Source organism: Ixodes scapularis, unplaced genomic scaffold, assembly GCF_016920785.2.
Source record: "Ixodes scapularis isolate PalLabHiFi unplaced genomic scaffold, ASM1692078v2 PGA_scaffold6__148_contigs__length_123643588, whole genome shotgun sequence".
NCBI classification, from domain to species: domain Eukaryota; kingdom Metazoa; phylum Arthropoda; class Arachnida; order Ixodida; family Ixodidae; genus Ixodes; species Ixodes scapularis.
In genome coordinates, this window is record NW_024609881.1 from 120,873,340 (window position 1) to 120,895,047 (window position 21,708).

The following is a 21,708-nucleotide window of genomic DNA, read 5'->3' on the forward strand; positions in this document are numbered from 1 at the left end:
CGCAACTTCTGGCGTGCGGAACGAGGCTAAACGACTCAGGAGCACGCGACCGCCCCCAGCCAGCCCCAAACAACCGTTTTCAATCAGGACCCTCGCAGCGCCCAATGTCCAACTGCTGCCGGCTTCCCAACGCAGCGGCCGTTACTGTCCCCCTCGTATACTTCCTTCCACCGTAACTGGACAAAGAACGAACGCTACCTCCTCCCTCGAGCCCATCAGAGAGACGGAGTGAAAGCACGTGACAGAACTCTGCAGGAGCAAAAGAACGCCGACGACTTGTTCTCACGTGACTCGCTTCAACACGTTGATCGGCTCGCTAGGGGCCGTAGCCTTGAGCATGCTGTGGCGAAAAGTGGTATGGAAAATGGCTACGCTGAAGTACTTTACTGTCCCGTTTACGATGGCATGGTCCACGTTTCATGTATGTTTTATCGAGAACATGTGTTGTCGGCGAGACATATTTATCCACTGCAATCCTAAAACCCTGGTCATGTATTGTAAAAAAAAAAAATAATAATTTCGGGGGCTTAAGATTTGCAAATTTCGAGAAGGGCGAATTTCAGGAAATATTTCGTGAAACCAAGATTTCGTTATTTGGAACGGTATGCTTTGTACTCGTACAAGTACCATATTTGCGTAACACATTTTTGCCGATATTCTTTATTTCGCGCAATTAGCTACAATACAGAGTTTTAGTAGATCGTCCGATAGCTCCGATAAGGATGCCCGATTCGGCGCATGCGCAAAGGCGGCGGAGGAGTACCGGGTACAGTTATCGGACTCATCCGAACGATCTACTAAAACACTCACATGAGGATCTTGTAAGCTTTGTCGCCGCAAGAGCGTTAACGTTTACGGAATACGTTCTTGCTTTGATGACTAAATTTGTTCCGAAATGTTAAAAGAAACGACTAAAGATAACTATTTATGATACCGAAATATTAAAAGAAACGACTAAAGATAACTATTTATGATAATATGAAACGTATCTGTGTTGTCTTGGAGCCATTTGGCCTAATTTCAAATATCACTTCAAATGTACACTTATTTGCTTTTCGATAGTCTTCTATACAGGTAAATTTACATTTGCAGCTTCGCAGTAACTTATTAGAAACTACGGAGCAGCTCAAAACAGTTCAAAAAAAATAATAACGCCATTTTACCATCTTATCACCAACAATAAAAATGAAGGTTCCTATCGGCGTGCTTCGAGTAAAGTCTTAAAGGTAACAGCGCAAAAGATAACTCACACACTGATTACACCCCCACCGTCAAAACGGAACTTCTCACATCGCGGTGACTATCAAGACTGGTTTGCATTTCTATCTTCTTCCTTTACACGTATTTTTATTTTATTTTTTATTTACACATATTGCTGGTCCGTGGGTCAGCAGTCCCCACCCCTGCCCGTTTCGTGTATCCCTACTGCGTGGTGCACGTTAAAGACCCCAGGCTACCGTTTGTACTGCACTGGCTAAATTGCTTATCTACAGCGAGTGACTCGTCGCAACTTTAAATGGCTGACCGACTACACGCTACATGTATAAATATGCCCACAACCCAATTATTGGGCCAGCAGTAAGCATAAAAAAAGAAAAAGAATTATCACACTCCGTTGTTTTCTTCCTGCTGCGAAGTAAGACAATTCTTAATAATAAAGTGCGCTAACAATTTTCCTTTTTCTTTTCTTAATTTTTATTGTGGCAAAGGAAGAAGAATACAAACCAAAGTAGACAGCCGGCGCGACATGAGAGGTTCCTTTTTGACGGTCTGCCTGTGGTCAGAGTGCGTGAGTTACGTTCTGCGCTATTACCTTCAGGTCATGAATAGCCAACTCGCCCAATCCTTCATCTTAAGGAGTAAAGACCATCGAGTTAGACACCAGCGCCACGAACTCGCGCCTAAACACAAACAGCAGCACACTCATAAATTTAGACAAGTAACGTCAGGAGCGCCTAAGAGTTACTCGCGCAAGCGTACCGCAAAAGAAGGAGAGGGTGTTTCGCGCAGGTGTTCAGCAATACACTCCGCTTCACCTTCCAACGGACCACAGAGGACACTACAAGCCGTCGTAGCCAATACGGTGCTTTGAAAACATCACGTGACCACGCACATCGCTGCGCGTCTCCCGAAGCTCGTGTGACACACACACACCATTGCTTCAAGGGCTCGTAGCGTTATCTGCGGTCCAAGTGAATCGGGTCCTCTAGTACCCACCTGGGACCACGGGCACTCGCGTAAACGCCATCGAGCGAATAACCCCTCAATTAATATTCACGGAGAGTGTACGGCGCCCATTCGCGAGGCCTGCGTAAACAACCCGTTTTGTCAGGATACTTCTTCCAAAGTTTTAGATTAAGGAAGTTTAATTAGAGGAGGGGAGGCGCCCGACTCTGACCCCCGTTCAATCGGTTGGGAGCGCGTTCGATTGGCGGCTCGAGAGTAAACATTGTAGGAGGCACTTGCAGTCCCGAGTGCTAAGGCGCGCATCGTACTGATCATACATAATGTGAAAGGCATGATTCTCGCTGCAAACACGTTGGCAGAAATGTCTGCGGTCACGCGTCGACCATCTTAAGAGCATGTTTGCTCCATGCAGACGTATACTTCAAACATGTTCTGCAGCGTGCTTCTGTGTGACCAGTGGAACTGAACCGTCTTACGAGGAAAAAACATACCTCAGACACTAGAGAGTTTTAGGGAACCGTCGGCGAGGTGTCCAATTTACAGACGCTTTCAGCTGTGCATGGGCGTCGCCATAATCGACCTTCAGTTTTTGTTTCTTCTTATTCCGTTCGCTTCAATTCATCATTGCCACAGCAGGACTGGGTATTGCCACTTTAGGTGCTACTGTGTCCTTTTCCCCAGCATAGGCCTTTGTGCAGGCTCGTCAACGCCCGCTTCAGTGGCTCGGCATCTCGGGGAAACAAGAAATGGTCGGAAATGGCCGCTCAATCCGGCTCGTGTTTAAATCGTCTCTAGTTTTTAGATGTTGCTGACTAGTCGCTGTCTGCCAGTTGGCGCTGCGGAGGCCTCGTCAAGTCAAACATTTTGACTTTCTGGCCCTGCAACCTACATCAGTGTCTAATGTAAAACAAAAAGGTGATAGAAAGATAGATTCATTAATGAATTGATTAATTTATTTAGTGATTAATTCATTGATATTACTCGGCTCGCTCCGTGTATATACATGGCCGCGTTATCTGCCGCAATAAAGCAGGGCGATTCGAGTTCAAAAATCGTCAGTGGACTTCCTATATTGCCTATAGTTCAACACTGCCCATATTGCTATTTTCAATATCCGTAAATTTTCTAAAGTTAAAATTATTCTCGTAGATTTTTGCTCCTTTTTTTACAGTGCATGTAATAAAGACACCAATGTAAACATACTGCTAAATAAATTTTCAGGGTTAATAAAAAAACACTTGAAATCAATTATGTACGTCCAGAAACAAACAACTGAACTTGAATCAGCTCTATCGTTCGGCCAGTTATTGATTTGAAATGAAACAGCCGTAACTTAAATTTCACTCCTATCGAGAGAGACATAAAAATGTAGCAATCAAAACTAAAACGACAAAGCCGTGACTCCAGCCCGCACCTCGCCTCGCAAGAACACCCTCCAAGTGTCGTCGCTGACAGCTCCGAGTTCACGCCGATAGTCACGCTCAATTAAACTTCGCAATTTCAGGATCGCCTGCTAAACATTCCACCTTAATAAAACAAAAAGGAGAAACTATACGACACAAAACCAGCTAAGACGGATAGCAAGGTCCATTAGGGCACCATCCATCACGGATCAAATGACGTTCGACAAAGACGTCTTGTGTATCTTTCGCTTGGGTCGAAAGCAAAATGGCTTTCGTTTCACCATAAGTTGTCTACGAGCGAATGCTACTGCCACCTCGCGCCAACCAAAGCGACGAAGCGAATCACTTGGCAGACCTCCGCAAGAGAAAAGCATCCTGACGATACTTTGTCCCGCTTACCTCGCTCAGACCAACTGATGGGCTCAATGGCAAGCTTGTATCCGCAATCCGTTGCAAGTAACGAAGTTACTTTTAATCCCTTACATCTATCAGTAATTTCGTGACCGAATAATTACATATTTACCAGACTAATTCTAAAGTAACTGCTTTACATATTCAAGTAACGGCTTCCTTGTAAATTGTTGCGTTTTAATGAACAAACCCCAACCCTAGGGGAAACAAAAAGTGTTCCCTTTGGTAAAACCGACTACAGTTCCACTGTCAAGTCCATTGAACAGCGGAAAATGAGGTTTGGCACTCTTGAACTCCACAAGCTCCTGATTTTTTGTTTTCTTCGGATATTAACAACGCAGCAAAAAAGATCCAAATGGGTATTTAAAAAAAAAAAAAAAGAGGGAGGAGGGGGGCAACCTATGTCCGCATTTTATAGTCCCTTTGTTTTTTTTTCTCTTTGTGATCAAAGACGGGAAGAGGAAGGAAGGCACCAAGTGATTGTGTACCTCTTCGAGAAGCTCGAAGCAGTAGGTGCGCAGAAAAGAATGAACAATGTCCCTCTCGGTTATAGTGACTACGACCATTTTCACAAAGTCACAACAGGAGAGGACGCTCCATCTGCCGTAGAATCCTTTAAAAACGACGTGATAATAAGTGAACGGGTTATATGTCCACAAGCATACTTGTTCGTTGCTGCACAAAATGTAATACACCACTTCCCATCTTCTCTTGGAGAAAGGGTGTATATTGTTTTTCACCTTACTCGACCAAGTTTTAAAGGACCACAAAAGTGTGTATTGAGATCCTCGTTTTATGGTCATAACTCAGTCTATGAGTTCCAAGCATACTTCTTAGTATGCTTCTGTGCAAAAATTACGTTCATGCGCGGCCGGTTTTCACGTTAAAAAAGGGATAAAAGTTAACGACACTTACAGCTGGCGCAGAACGGCAGATGGCGCTATCAAACCTTGCTGAATATGGCGAACGACAGACGGCACTTCCCAGCCACTCGCGAGCGATGGGTTCTCGCGTGGAAGAGCGGCAAGGTAGGGTAACGCCATCTGCCGTTCTGCGACAACGGTAAGCGCCGGGATCTTAATGAAATAAAGTAAGCAAATACCGTAATCCTCATTAAAACTAAATTCGTAGCTCGTTACCGTCACTCAAAAAAAGCAACGCGTTATTTTGTCGTCACTGTGAACGAGCCGCTTTTATGAAGCACTAGCCAATTCAAATATTTTTCGTCGTTAATATACTCACTTTTTGACGAGTTCATTAAGTGTAGCTTTGGCTATACTGATATACTTTATGGTCTATCTATAAGTCTTCTCGTCGCCGAAATTACAGGCGCGAGTTGGGTGAGAACTAGTTTAAATACTTTTATGCACGTTCCCTTCCAGGAGAAACTAAACACCCTTACTCGTTGCTTTTTCAGGATGTAACGAAAATACGTTGTTCGCTCCTTCATTTAAGAGGTAACTAGGTCGTTCTTTCGTTACCGAAAAAACGAACTGAAGCGTTACTAGCAACGCGTTACCAACAAATCTGGTCCGGCTCCAGCCTTCCTAAGGCGTGCACAGGGTTGCCAGCTAGCGCCTAAAGAAAATCATTCTTTACCCACGGTGGCCAGACTAGCTTTTGAAGCGTGGCTGCTTACAAACGTCTATAGAAATTCTTTCGATTCATGCGTATCCATTATGCCTTTTACTTTTCCTGCCCCTCTTCTACCGCCATCATCAGCAGCAGTAGCAGCCAGTGGGAGAGGGAAGCGCACCAGGCGGGGTAACATGGTCACGAATCACTTAAGTGATTGCGGGGAAAGACAACCCTGGAGCACTCAGGGTCTGCCCACTCCGCAGGGGCGGTGCTCGCTCCAACCCCTCCAAGAAGGAGACGAGCGCGACGCTCAGCGAGAAAAATGATGTCCTCGCGATCTTGGAGTGTCCTCGTAAGAAACCCGCCGTGACGGCCCTATACGTGGAGTTTACATTAGGAGGATGCCGGACCAGTTTGTGTCCACAATATGAAAAAAAAGGACATTCTGTTCTAAGGCGGGGATATTCGTTCGCATATTATGTAAAAAAACAGACGTTTCTGGTTCTTATTGTTTGTCGCCGCTTCGTTTGAACGATTTGAAATGACGCGGGAGGCATTATTTGCAAAGGGTATGCAATCTGCGATAGCTTGCCATAAAATACACATAATATTAATCTAAGCAGAATACGAGGAAAACGCAAACTTTAATTGCAATAGCGGATTTCAGTCCAGGACTGAAAAAGCTTGATTAGAATTGGTGGTGTCGACACATAAAACACGAAGGCATATAAACAGCGGCACAATCAACGTGCAATATACGACAAACTAAAGATGCGCTCAAGGTTTGGTCGTTAATTTGTTTTGTTTGTTTGTTGTGGGAAGTTAAGAAAATAGCTCGTGCTCGGAGCGCGCCGACCATTTATTTTGATTTCCTTGTGGCATGAGCAGTAAGTAATGATTTCCCACGTTTATCAGATAACGTCTTTCTGATATCAGCTTACGCCAGTATATTTCATGTTGTACGGAAAAACAAAGTACTTTGATTAGATTTAAGGCTGGTAAATACCATTTGTTATAAACCTTATCAGGATGTATGTTTTTCTCGTTAAAGACGCAAACTCTGTTAGGCTGCACGCTGTTCACATTACTCAAAGCAGACGAGGGTATGTTGTTTCCAACTTTGAACACTTTTTTATTATATAAAAACATGTTTCTGCATCTACGAAAAAAATGGCAAAGCTTACATAAATAAATATACTTCGTTTTTTTTTTTTTTTACGATATGATATTTACCGAGCTTATTGAGCAGAAACTAACTAGTAGTTTAATATGACACAATACGTAGTTACAGACGGAATGGAGTCTTTGCAAAAACAGCGAACTGCAACACAAAGTATTTGTTAAATTAAAGTTTACGTTATGATCACTTTTCACACCGATATTGGTTTGTCTTTTTGTGGATGCCCTTTCTTCTCCAGTAAAGCGCTACACATTTTAAGTAGGTACACCAGTACAACATAAGTTCATGCACAACTAAATCACCATATTATGCAGGTAACTCATACGGAATTCAATTGATCCAAATAATTGTTGTATGCGTTTCACTTAATAACATACATAAAATCATTTAGTAAAAGAGGATCTAAAAAAACATTTCCTTTCTTAAAATTTAGTGACCGTGAAATGCAAGGTTATATTAAGCATTTTGTTCGTGTTGTCAACTTTTGACAGAATTCCGTTTAATGATAAGATCATTCTTCAAATTCCTTTCGAATCTTACGAAGCGAGACTCAGATGAAAACTTTCTCGGAGAAGGAAATAATTTCAGTAAATCTAGAGCTAACATGCACAAAGTAAAGTTAGGTAGGACCGGGTGATGCCCGCTATCACTCCGCGCGCTAACACTGGGTGGCACTGAGCACGAGCACGACATCGACGCTTTTTTGTAGCTTTTTCAGACATATAACCCAAAAGCATCAAACTTGACCGCTTAGGTTATTGACATGAATTAGGACTTTCTGTCACATTGGAAGTTTTATTTGAAGCTGTTAGATTTTAACCGAACTCAAGCAAAATATTGCAATAGCATCTCAGTGTTAACAGTCTAGCACTGTGGACATATGTCAGACATGCACGCGATACTAAAATAAAGTAACTGAATACCGTTACTCCTTATTACTCCTCCAAAAAGTAACTAGGTTTGTCACTCGTTATTGCGATTCAAAAGGAACGTGTTACCTTACCTTGAAAGTAACACCCTATTTTCTGGTTACTCTGAATATGTTGCTTTTATCAAGGAGTAGCCGCTTCGGCTATTTCTTATCGCGAATATTTTTTTGAGGCTTTTAACGTGTTCATTTCGGGATAACTGTAACTATAGTGACGTACGTTGGGCACATATTTTTATGGTTCGTCTAGCGTTTTCTTGTAGTGCAAATTACGGGCGCTAGCTGGGGTGCGAAGTATAGGTTGGGTGCTAGTGTTGCCTACGTTCCCCTCCAGAAGTAACTAAACATCCTTTCTCATTACTTCATTAAAACGTAATGAAAATAAGCCACTCCTTCGTTCTCTCGACGAATATAAAAAAGTGCGTTACTTTGTTAACGATAAAAGTAACGAAGTGACTTGTACCGCGTTATTACAAGTCTGTATAGAGTATCCGGCCACTTCCTAAGTCTCGGTTCCAATGTTCTTAAAAGTTCGATAATGTTATATTAATCGAATACCCACAAAAAAAAAATGGTCCAATTCACATTAAGGGGAACAAGGTATCTTTTCTAGACGCTCTCAAACGGTATCCCCGTCTTCTCGCGTGTGTTGTTCTTGGGTGCGCTCGATAAATATATCTGCCCCTCCCTGAACCCTTCGATGCGTGCACCCGGGGTTACCAGCAAAAGGTCGGAGACGGGAAAGGGGTGGGATCCTCATTAAGCCCAAGTGCTCTCCGAGTGATGACCGAGGTCGGACAGGCAGTCTCGTTCTCGCAGAGGTCGGCCCCCCCCCCTCGGTCGCCCATCGACATCCTCTTGTTTCTTCCGCCACTACAACGCGAACAACGGGGCCTCGGTGTTGTTGCTTTTCAAACAGTCGAACGGAGCCTCATTGAAAGAAATTTATATGCATATACTGCAGCTTTATTGGGAAAACTTTTGCGGAGGCGTCGGCCTATACAACACGAATAACCTATGTCGTCGTTGCTGTTCAGTCTTGATTAAAACAAATAAAACATTCTGTTTTCTTTTTTTTTTACTTCTAAGCAAAAACACAAGAAATAGCCATTGTATTGTACTGTACTTTATTGAAGTCTATACATAGAAAAGCTTTATTGGGAACGTGTTGAAGATCTGTTGTGTTTGATCTAGAGGACCCTGCCACGATGACGGCGTTTATTTGGGGCTGACTATGCGGGGAATGATACCATTTATCAAATGTGGATTATATACTCCGTTATGGAGGCGACATTAACAAAAATAGAAAAATTCAGCTTCTTTTCGGACGCGGTTCGTCGCCGAGCGTTGTTTTCAAAGTATGATGTCAAATAAACTTCTAAAAATCACTCTGATCCCTATAGCAAGCTACATTTTTTCTTATATGATCAATCTGTAGTTACCAAGTGGGAAATACGATGCACATTGCTATTTATACTGTCTTAAAAGTTCCGTTCCATGCTGCACTCTAAATAAAGCACGTGCGTCTACTTTCCCGCACCACACTCGGAGAAGCAATCAGCGCAGCTCACGGAGGCAGCTCAGCGAATGACGATGCCGAAACATATATGTTTGGACCAGAAAACGCAGTCTAAGTTGTGACATTAAGCAATGAAAACGTCACGCCTTGCATTGCTTAATATCACAACTCGAACTGCGTTTTTTGGTGTAAACATATGTTTCGGCATCGCCGTTCACTGAGCTGCCTCCGTATGTTGCGGTGATTGGCTCTCCGAGTGTTGTGCGGGAACGTAGACGCACGGACCTCTTTAAGGGTGTGGTGGTATTACAGTAAGGCTGCCTTGCCCTCTCTCATTATTAAATGACTTTTCATTGCATCTCATATAACATTATTCGAGCAATATTTCGCATCAAAATGAACTGGCGGTTCAGTTGACTGAACAGAATGAGTTAAACACAGCGCAAAAAGGCATGGACTATAGTATCATGGTGTAATACGCCAAAACAACAGGGCGTATTACACCATGATGCAAAACCAACTAGCCCAACTAGCCATCCTCATTGGACTATAGTAGCAGACGGACCAAGCGGAGTCTTGTTTTTTCACACTCGATATGATTATAGGAACTTTGTACCGCGCTTGCGTCCCCTTATGCTATAGCGAACACCAAAACACTCTCTCCGGTATAATACTTTAGGTTGCGGCGCTTTTCTATATTCAAGTTAGAGGATATCGATTGATTCATCACCCCTTTGGGACACATGTAGCGTGAACACAATATCGTTTGATTGTTTTTTTACTCTTTTCTTTGTAGAAGGGAGTAACACGGCACTATCTTTCTTTCGTTGGGTCACACATCTATTCAATTTGCAACACTTTGATTTTTTTTTATTTTAAAACAAATTTCCAGTTATGAAAAAGAAAAAAAATGTACCTGCGATCGCTCATTTTTGTTGGTTTGTGTCGTGTCCTGCTCACATTGCACCGTGGGCACGTAAGTAAAACTCAGGCACCCTCAGAGTAAACGCCGAATTCGGAAACCATAACAACGAGACTTTTAAATAGCAAAATAGATAAAACAACATTTGGGAAAATGAGACATTAGTCTCCGGGGCATGCCTTCTTATTTCGTTTTGAGTCAGTGATGCGGAGAAACATTATCCTATGGGGGAGGCTCGGGGAAGGACACAAGCTACAACTCTCCGACCCCGCAATTATTCGAAAGAAAGCAGACAAGGACGATTACAATATTTAGGGTCGCAAAAGCTGGGCAACGCAAACACACGACCGTTGACGAGAGCGGCAAAACCCACGAAGCGAAAAGTAACGGTTACGATCGTACGAGTAACAATGCCAAGTTCACCCGTAAGCTCACAGTGCGGTGAAAGCTAAGTGCTCGTTGCACCAATCAGGAGTCTGTCTTCCGTCTCGTGATAATGCCACCACCCATATACCAGCGTCCAGCGAGCGGGGGAAGGTGGTGAAAGAGAAGCGTTTGATTGGTGCGACGAAAACGTAGCTTCGACCGCACTGACAGCTTAGGGGTGAACGGATTGTACGGGGAGAAATCGAGGGAGGGGAGGAAATGACACCGCGCCGTGACGTCAGAAAGGGCCGCGCTCTGATTGGAAGGATTTAGGCTGTCTCCCTCTGCCCACTGTCTCCCTCAAACCAGACACAACAATAGCATCGTCTGCTACTCGCGCGCTGTTTTCGCAGTCGAACGCCGGACGCGGGCGTCCGGCGTTTAATGCAGAAAAGGCAAACCAAGAATGAGAGACAATCCCGATTAGGATGTGAGCTTCTCCCAGTGGTGTGGCGAGAGCAAAGCGATGTTTTCCATCATACCGGAAGTTCCTCGATTCAAAATGGCGGAGTCCATGTACGAAACATATATAGGATTATGCTTAGCGACGGCGGAAAATGCGACGTGGAACGTAAAAAAAAAAATAAAAAAAAATTGAGGTTTGCGTATTTTTGTACGCTCAAGAAAGACGCAAATACTCGCCGGTAAATATTTTGAAAGACAACACTCATCGAAAACCCGCGAAGTTCGGGAAATTTTGGCTCGAAAGAGCAACGCTCTCCTTTGGCATGAGATCCGGCCGAGCGCTTCCTTCTCGAAATATTCATGAACGCTCGGGTGAAAGCCAGAAACGTTCCAAGAGGCGAGTAAACTCGACAAAAGAGCGTCAGGTTCAGAGTGAGATGGAAAGTTTGTGGGACGAGAACCCGCGGTTCACTTCGTTTTTGCAGATTGCTGTTCAAAGATGATTGGTGTGTTTTCGAACGTATTTCAAATGAAAGTTTATCTACGGACCTGCTTGCCAAAGGGCCACTGTTGTAGGTGCTACAAAATTAACAAGATACATTATTCCTTACTCTCAGATAACAGAAACGCATTACGTTACCGATAAAAATAACGCGTGTCACTTTTGCGTTACCTTTTATGCATGAATTAAAACGCTTTGCTGTTTTGACGTTACACGTACACATATGCGCCATATTTCAAAGGGCCATGCAAAAACTTAACATGATTACTTCATTCTTTTTTACAGCTTTGCGTGATTACTCAACAGGAAAAAAGGCAAAAAAACAAAAAAAAATCGCGAAAGCGGGAATATATAATTTGGCGCTTGAAAACACGAAAACAATAAATAGGAATGTAGTTTTTTTTTTTTTTTATGCATTCGGAAGAAAATGTTATAAGTAACATACCTACGTTTCCCGTAACTCAAAATTGGTAACCTAAATACATTATTCGTTACGGTTAAAAAAACAATAACGAGTACGTTGCTACGTTACAGGAAAACTAACGCGTTAGAGGTAACGCCGTTATTGCAAAGCGTTACCGCCAGTACTGCAAATGACACATGTAAAAAGTAACAAAAAAAGAAAACTTTCCCGGTTTTTTGTTTTTTTTGCGATGCAAATTATTGAACATTATCTTTTTTTGTGTGTTGGTTATGTAAATATTGACGAGATTTTGTCTATTTGTTTTGAAACGAATCAGAGAAGTTGTTTGTATTCCTTTCTAACATATATATGATTGCGTTTTAAAATCAAGAAGAAAGAGGAAGGACGATTCAAATGACAATTTTATTCCCGCGGCCTCACTTTTCCGAATAACATACATGGCGTTCGTGGGCTAACGATACCGGGTTTCACCGACACACGGAAGTGTAACGAAAAGAATCCAGATATACGGTCGCCTTGACGTTGCTTGACACCATATCGTCACAGGACCTAAAGTCACGTCACGTGATCACCTGACTCACAGTGACACCAACCACTTCAGTCGTCGCATGTATTCTAAGTACGACAATATTTTGAAGCATTGCTAGAATGCTGCACATTCCAGTTTATCTGATTCTAAAGCAGCATATGAAAGTCAATAATTTTAGTGACGAATGAACGTGAATAACAGCAAATTCTTTAGACTCCAATTATAGTCGTGTTTAACCGAGGAAGCAAAAAGTAAAAAAAAGTGAGGCTTCACGCGGTACCTTACTTATTTTTTCCTTCATCTGTTGAAGTAAGGATTATGTGAGTGGCATTTTAGATTAGCTTTACATTATTTTATCAAGACAACGCGCAAAAAGCATCAACCCTTCGAAGACCCAATCTTGTTTAAAACTACTTCGCGAAGCGCATAAATAATACGCAAACGTTTTGGTTTGGCTTGATGTGGCAGCGAGTATAGTTCGACGAGAAGTACTTACGATTTCTAGTTATATGTGGATTGTTCAATGCATTCTTCATTATGCGCAAACTTTATAATTGCAGTTTATATACCGTATATCCCATTCATTCCTAGAGTTAGAAGTAGCCGGTACTAGAATAAGATAACACATTCTTCAACATCAAATAAACATGAATTATTCGACACTACTTAAAAAAAAAAAAAGCAACGCGGAGTTTTATTTGTGTCCACGCCTATATGTCCCCCACTCCTTCGCAAAAAAGAACGCAAAATGACCAATTTCCCAAATGGCCTTCAAAAACCAAGACACGGAGGAAACCGAGATCGTGATGAACAGCCTGCATCATAAGGAACTTCCGGTCAGGCTTGCGAACGTAAGCTCTTCGCGTGTGCTTGCTCCCTGCTTGGTGCTCTCATCGCTCCCCGCACTGCGACGGCAGTGTATCGAGGAAGTCGGCAATTTCCGCAAGCTCGCTAGGCCAAATAAATTCCCCTGCTCTCTTTTTTCTTTTGTTTTTTCGTCGTTTTTTGCAAAGCTTATTTGCGTCGTGCCCCCAAATCCAAATCAATATTTGCCACGCGCGGCGAAAATGAATTCCCCGCATATCCGGGGACCACTGCGTCTTCGAAAATGCATTGGGGTACGGACATTCTCATGCAAATTAGCCGAGAAAGCATTTCTCGCAGATTCTGAGTCCCTGTGCGTAACTCTAGCAGCGTCATTTGTGTGCTAGATTTTGATTTTTTTTCTTGCGTGGTTTTTTTGTTTTGTTTCATTTGTGTCTCTGTGGGAATCGCTTATTTCAATGTTTTTGGGCGACGCGATAAACATGCCACATGGTCCCGTTTTTCGGGCATGCGTTTGGATTCGTTGGCAGTCCATATGTGTGATATTTTAGACGCGTTGCTGAATCAAGAAATTGAATCATGCCGTTTTTCACTAACACTTGTCTGGTAAACTAACCGTTTTCACTTTAAATAGCCTTCAGTTAATAACGAGCATTATGAAATGTAGTGCAAGGAAATTTTTTGGATCGAGCAAAGCCACACAATATACATACTATGGCGAGCGCAAGTTCGTCTGCTTCTTGCCAAGGGGTTGCGATGGTGTGAGAATGCCGTGCTCTTATTGGCTGATTGAAAACAATAGTGGGTATACCTCAAGGCAGCTTGCTTTGATGTTTACCCACTATCGTTTCAATCAAAGCCAACCCGAACTTGGCATTCTCACACCATCGCAACTCCTGGACAAGAAGCAGACGACTTGCTCTCCAGGTCCTGGTTAGTAGGGTAAAAGTGCTCGATCCGTGCCGATGAACGTCCCTATTGGTAGATATCTTTAATGTTTCTTCAGATTAACTTTATTCGGGAGTGAAACGCAGAAATAAAACAAATTGTTTGCCAGTGTGATAATTGTTGCAATCTCATTACAGCTCCTTGATAACCAGTTGGATTGCAGATTTTAAGATAAATACCCATCCTTCAATTTTTTTTTTTTTTTGGTGTGGGGGGGGGGGGGGGGGGGGGGGAAAGATGTCCCGGATTCCAAAACGTTATACATGAGAAATGTTCATTAGTAACAACTTTTGAACCAATAGGATGCTTTTTTGAGATGCTTTTTATTTTTTTTGTGAGAGATTTCTTTTAAAGTTAAGTTTGACTTAGTTCGACATGAGCGTGTTGGTGAGATTAAATAAAACAAAAAGAATAAACATAGGGACGGACAGGACAGCACAATAGAGCTGCCGTTCTGTCCGTCGCTATATTTATTCCTTCTGTTTTATTTAAGTTTAAATTTTAGTGAATCTTAAAGGCTTTTCAGATTTCCGAAATTAAAATTTTCAAGATTTCTCGTTATCACCACTTAAACGAAACAAAATTGGCTGACACCAATAGGGTCATTCAAAAGCGTAAAATTCGAAGAGGAAAACACTTGGTTGCATCCCTCAAACGTATCTTTTTTACCAATTTCTTTAACCACCTGAGACTGTGTGCAGAAGGAGAAGAATCCAAAGTGAAAGAGAAAGAAACAAAATGGCAGAAGGCGTAGTCTCAATTCGACAAATCAAAATTTGGAGCATTGTCTTTTGTGGCTCTGTTTCTTCCTCTTCCACTTTGGATTCTTCTCGTTTTCCACAGTCCCAGGTGGTTTCAGAAAATGGTAAATATACACCAGCTCGCCTTCGCCCTTACTGGTTTATTGCATGTGTGTGTGTGTGTGTTTGTTTGTTTTCAGCGGAAACGTGTAATAAATTAGTACGTTTGTCTTTTCTGAAGGCGTTGGCCTTTTTTGACACAAGCAAATACCTAAAAGTAACTTGACATCAGCGGTACTTGAGTTAGTTTTTGGGATCATGCTGTTTCACGTTCAGCCGTGAGTTAAAGTAGGTCCTCTTTGCAAACGCCGTAATATGCGACTTTGCATGTTAAAGTTAACCAGTGGGCACACTTAAATTCGAGTATAATATATATTTACCCGGAAAAACATGTGGACCACCTAAGCAGTTATCTGATACATGACACTGATGCCATCAATCGTATCGGCATTATTCATGGAACAAGGAATTCTCAAAGTTACACCGCACGATCTTTGACGTGCTAAAAAAATGATGTGCATCATTCACAGCGTATGGTGGTGAGGGAAATAATTGCCCATTCCTAAAATAAACGCATATAATTTCGTGAAATAGCCTCGTCTAGAAAGGCATTATTCGGTGAACATATCCAGAAAATATTGTAAAAATGGAATGGCAACACACAACACAGGGTACTGTGTAGTAGTACCTTTTTTCCTTATATTTGTCTTAATGTCGTGTTTACTCTGAACGATGAACTTAGGAGTATCCCCAATAAATATCTTAGTGGCCTCATTTTGTTTTGTCAGACACCGTAAATGCTGGGCTGTGTGATGAATGCTTACGCCAAGTATTTGAAACCACGCGTAATAAAAATCTATGGAATTGCGTTTGTGCGATGGTGAAATTTCGGGTTTGATGGTGTAAGCATCGTCACTCTCGGTTATAAAACGGGGAGCAGAGAAAGAATGAGAGATGTGGCTCAAAGCTATTGCGTATGGTTTTTCCAAAATTAAATGAATAATACAAAATCCTCAAGAAATAAATTTCAGTTGAATTTTTAATGCGAGTAGTAGACTAAAGTGGAGGACCATCTTGATTTTTTTTGTCTTATGAAAACATGATTTTAGCTGCTGACATTCATCGAACATGATAATAAAGCTTTTGCTGATAAGATTTTTATGAATGAGACTTTTTTTTTCAATTGGGTTATTTCTATTTTTTTTCGCATTGTAAAAACCTAATGTTTCCGCTATTTCGTTGGACTGCTAAGCTTAAAAATCATTTAAGTGAACAGAAATGAAATGGATTTCCAGAGCCCACTATTCCTTAGGCAACTATAAACAAAATGGGCTTGAACCCAAACACCTCGCATTTATGAGCACGCGAATGTCAATGGACCGATAGCACTGAGGGTTCAAAGCCTGACACGGCACCAGGGGTCTCGAGAATTGCCGCCTGCCTCCTCTGAACTACTAAAGCCAGGACTGCGTCACTCATGCTCCGAACACTAAGTGAAATCTGTCTATTGATCTCAGTTTACTTGCAACAATATGTCAAATATCGTTTTTTCGCTGCGTTCCTTAAAAAAGATTTTGTTACGTTATTGCATTTATCATAAAATACAACTTATGACACAACACTTGACTGAAATATTGAAGCAGTTAAAATGAGCTGAGCATTATCTATGATAATAACTCGAAAAAAAATTGTTTTTGAAGCAAAAATGAAACAAAAAAGAAACGTGGGAGATAAGAAATACGTTTATCGCTCAGGAGGACCAAGTCATGACGAGTCTGTTTCACCTGAACAATTGAGCGTTGCTGTGGAGCCACCGCCGCCGGTGCCGCCGGTGCCAGACTGACGTTCTCTCTCGACCCTTCGCTCCGCAAGCACGCCATGCCCGTCGCTAACCCCTCGCCGATAATCCAACCGGCGTTAATCCATCGTTAATCCATCTTCGCGCCGTCGTCCTCCGCTCGTCCACGCAACACCACGCGCACAAAAACAAAAACAAAAACAAAAAAAAAAACACGAACTCCGAGAGCACACCCCAATGGGGGCGAACACCCCGAAAATTCCGACACCGGGTTCCCAACCTCCGCCGTCTGCTCTCAGCCGGCGTTCTCCCAGACACAGGGCTACACGTGCTCGGGGACTTGCACCGGAGGCACAACATACGTCACGTGGTTGACGCTACGTCACGTCGCGACGTCACTGCCAGGCGCGCCCCCGCACCATCTGTCGGAAGCCGACCGCACTACAGAGGCGCGGAAACGTCGATAGGACACTCGCCGAAGCCCGTTCCACAATCTCCACGAGATGTTTCAGGTGCTACGTCACTCGTGTGTTCCAGAAGAGGTTCCATGGAAGACAGTTTAAGTGCGTGCTACGTTCATCAATTATTTTTTATTTTTCTTTTAATTCTTCGCAATTTAAAAATTGCAAGTGGGATAGCACAAGTGAAGAAGTCTACAAACGCTTCGGTTTATTATTCCTTTGTTTTCTCTCAGGAGGCACTGAAACCTGTACAAACTGAAGTAAAAAAAAAGAAACGACTGAGCCTAAGACGGAAACGTTTCAGCGCGAAAATTTCACAGCGGTAAATAACATTCCGAAATGTTACGAGTAACATAGGAGATCGGCAGTGATATATAAAAGTTATGAAAATAATTTGAATCGCGAACTCCTTCGAACAGTTATATTCCTTTCAGTTCCCTCAAAAATTCCGTGTAACTAAGTTCTAATATCGTATCGGGGTTGGGTATTGCTTTACACGATTTTTCCAGTATAACCTTAACTAACTTTATTTTATTTCTCTCGTCACTAAATTCTTTTTATACATAAATGAATGAAACGGCGTTTAACACTGCCTCAATTAAGTTATTACGAAGTGCCGCACTATGTAAATAAAATTTTCAAGTATTACGCAAATGAAATATTTAGCAGGCATTTAGTTTATAGGAAACTGGTCACTTGTTACGCATATTTAAATATCTTAAACAAAAACGTTTAAACGTAGTGATCTTAATACTTCGAACTTTAGTAACGTATTCGTTTCATTGCTTTCTTTACAATATAAATAAACTTATTTCAATATACGATGTAACGACATTCTGTAGCTAAAGCTTCTTCTTGTTAATGTAGCCTGCAATTAAAGAAAAAACATTACCGTAACTTGTAGTTTAATGTTTTTTTATCGGAGAAGTTGTGAAAAGCGTCAACGCACGTCACGATTATGACTCCCATTTCGTGATTTTGACCCGTTTACAGGTAATAGCGCCAGGTTCCATGCATGTGCACTAAAACAACCGCCTTCCCATCTGTACAAAGTGTTGCACGGCATATTTTCACTATTATATCGTGTCATGTCTCGGCATTTTCTTAGTGAACTCTGTAACTTTCTGTGCGTCTCGGTGGCAAATTGGATATACAAACTTTGTACTGCAACTTTGATATGTATGCAACCACAAGGAAGCCACGTTTGTGTGCAGCATGACCATAAAGTCTTGAGCAGATCCAAACTTACTGTACATTCAGCAGTTATCGAAAACTTTCAATGCATCCCGTTTTCATCTAGATGAGCATTGTACCGGCATGGGGTCGTGTACCACTACTGCGTGATAGACGTTAAGCTTGCCGTTGTACTGCTGTGCTGACTAAGCTTCTAATCAGAAGTTGAGACACTAGACGCCCATTGGAACTGACTAACGTTCTGCTATACTTCGTTTCAGCTTCGGTCCAAGCGCGGCCGATGTTATGAGCCGAAGGACCAATCAAACAGCGAAAGAGGCACAGCGTCGTGGTGTGCTCTCTGCAGTTGATAGGACCAGCCGGTATTCGCCGTTTCTCTGTGCGCGCTCCTCCGCCGGCTAGTCTTATCAAGCGCAGAGAGCACGCCATGACGCTACGCTTTTTGCGGTGTTTGATTGGCCCTTCTGCTCATAACATCGGCCGCGCTCGGACCGAAGCTGAAACGAAGTATAGCTGTCTAAACAAGCACACCCCCCAGCACAATCCACACTCTAAAAAACGCCCGTGCGTCTACTTTCCCGCACAACACTTTGAGAGCCAATCGTCGCAACTTACGGCGGCAGATCAGCGAATGACAATGCCAAAACATATGTTTTGGCATTGTCATTCGTTGTGAGATTAAGCAATGCCAAACGTCATGCTTGCATTGCTTAATGTAACAACTCAGACTGCGTTTTTCAGCCTAAACATATGTTTCGGCATCGCCGTTCACTGAGCTGCCTCCGTAAGTTGCGGTGACTGGCTCTCCGAGTGTTGTGCGAAAAAAAAAAAAAACGCATATTTTTTTTTTTAGTGTATATAAAAAAAAAAAAGAAACATGCGCCTTTTTTTTTTTGCAAATTTTCTACCTCATACAAGATATAATAGATATTTTAATTTTCCTAAAATAAAGATATCACCTGGGATAAAAGCGGCTTCTTTATTCATAATCTCTGCCCAACTTCCTCATGCGCCTCCTGCAGGAAGATGTATTCCAGAACGCTACACTTTAAAACAATAACCGCCGTTCTTTTTTCTTTTTTTATTGCTCGCTGTATAATTTTGAGCGCGTCAACGCCCCCAGTACACAGGGAGGGACTGTCACGGATATAAATCACTCGGCAAACTACGACCCCGCCGTTGGACTCAAAACACGCCGATAGGACGTCGTAAAAGAGGGAGGGAGAGGAAATGAAAGAGAGGGTGGAGGATCCCGTAGAAGATGGAGGGGATGTTTCGCGCTGTACCCACGGAAGGTTTGGTGCAAAAGCGCGCGAACTAAGTGTAATGGAACGCTGACAAGTTACACCGATAAGGCCAGGGAGTAGGTGTGGCGAAAACGAAACAGCTGGAATTTTTCGGGAGGGGAAGGCGGTTAGGAAAGCGTTGGGAAAGAGGCAAAGAGTATGGCTGCGGGTGCGAACCTCGATTTAGTTTCACAACCATTTTGCTCAAACATAATAACCAACTATCAAAAAAGAAGATAAGGCGTAAACAAAAAGTAAGGAGTATGATGTAACTTAATGTAACCCTGGGACTGTGGTGCTAAAAAGAAGAAAAACTTTTAAGATTGAGACGTTTTGCTACTGTTTTTTTCTTCGACTTCAAGGTTTCTCAACTCTTCCGCACCAGTTTCAGGTGTTTCATTATGATTAATTATCACCAGCTCGCCTACACCCTTACACTTATTTCGAGTATCACATGTCAGCCAACCGTCCAAAACCCAAATGGAAAGTGAGGCAGCTTTTTTGTATCTAGGATAGGGTGCGTTTGAGCACGAGAGTGTTTGTTTTGTATTCCCGTACAAGTTTGGAATGTGTCCATTATATCATGGCAAAAGTGACGTGTTTTGTAGCTTTCTAAAAACGTTCAGTGTATAATCAGCGCATGGTCCTTTCAGTTCTTGTTCGTCGTCCCTTGTCGTTTCGCGCTGTTTTACAATAGAGAGTTTTAGGGAACCGTTTCTGCAAAAACGATACGATACGATCGGTTTTCCGGTATGGTCTGCGCATACGCGAGGTCACTGCTGCCTTACCGTAGAGCAGTGTGCTAACCGTGAGCTTTGTGGTTGTACCCGGAAAAAATGTCATGGTGGTGGTGAGACAATCGATTCGAATTCACGGCGAATAACACAGATAACAAAGTAAGCACGAAGTTGAACGTCCTTAGACTCACAATCAATAAGCTTTTCCTTTTAGGGGAAGCCAAGTCAAATGAAAGTACATTTGCTAAGTTTTTCTCACCGAATACAGTCATTTTCAGCTCATCGCCAAAAAGTCCTAGCTCCATGATCACCGCGAACATTGTCCGCTCCTTTAGCGTACGAACTGTTTAGTCATGGTGGCGACGTCTGCCGCCACATTTAGTGCTCCCATACTAGCAAAACGAGACAAACTATGGTTCGTTCTAGAAATTTAGGTTCAGGCTTTTTCTGAAATGGGAAACATTTTCCTTCAGATTTGTGAAATTGCTAGACACTCCTACAGATTTGTGAAATTACCCAAAAAAAAAAAACCCGTCCCTTCCCCCCTCTTCGCAAAGAAAAAAAAAAAGCTTTTTCTTTACCAAATTCACGAAGTCATTGGGCATTTTTTTTTTCTGCTTTTCTTTTTTTGCCAGGAATTACCACGCACACCGATCGTCTGCAAACCCAGTTTCCTAAAAGCCGTTTCATTGAAAACGATCGGTCCGAACTCCCAATCCGAGCTACCGATTGTTTGGTCTGTAGACTGTGTTTTATTCTCTCTATTATGCTACCGTATCAACTAGCCCAACTTTCCGTCCTTTTATGAGTATTTCATTTTATTTATGGTTTCTTTAAAACTCCTGCAAGGGGCTTTACATAAAGGGGACAAAACAACAAAGTACACGTTAACTAAAATTTAAAAAAAGCTAAAACAATTGTTATTTTGATGCATTTAGAAACATGACAGTGCGAACATTTTGAAAATAGGAAGTGTCTAGTATGGTTAGATTGTTATCGGGTAGTAAACTTAACTCGGAACGAAAGTGATAATTGAGCCGAAGAGAATCTAAAGATTTTAGTTCTAAGAATAGTGAGGTGGAATCTGCATGCGTTTGTGCGTGAAAATATATGAATTGAAGCTCGACAATGGATATATTTTTTTTAGATGATGAACGATAAAAGAGATGACTCAGAGCGGCCAAGCGGGACATTTTGCGGCGATCAGCAAGAAAATGAATAATAATTTGTTTAGTGAGAGTATGC

The 21,708-nt window shown here is 42.2% G+C and overlaps 1 protein-coding gene across 1 annotated transcript in view; it reads right to left on the reverse strand.

Annotated features, from left to right (window-relative positions):
• Positions 1–16,939, reverse strand: part of LOC8027735 (neuron navigator 2-like) — a 244,850-nt gene extending 227,911 nt beyond the window's left edge. The window contains exon 1 of the mRNA XM_042286071.1: positions 16,772–16,939. Within this exon, the coding sequence (XP_042142005.1) occupies positions 16,772–16,867 (96 nt within the window). The 5' untranslated portion in view covers positions 16,868–16,939. The remainder of the gene's footprint in view (positions 1–16,771) is intronic.
• Between the last annotated feature and the right edge of the window lie 4,769 nt (positions 16,940–21,708).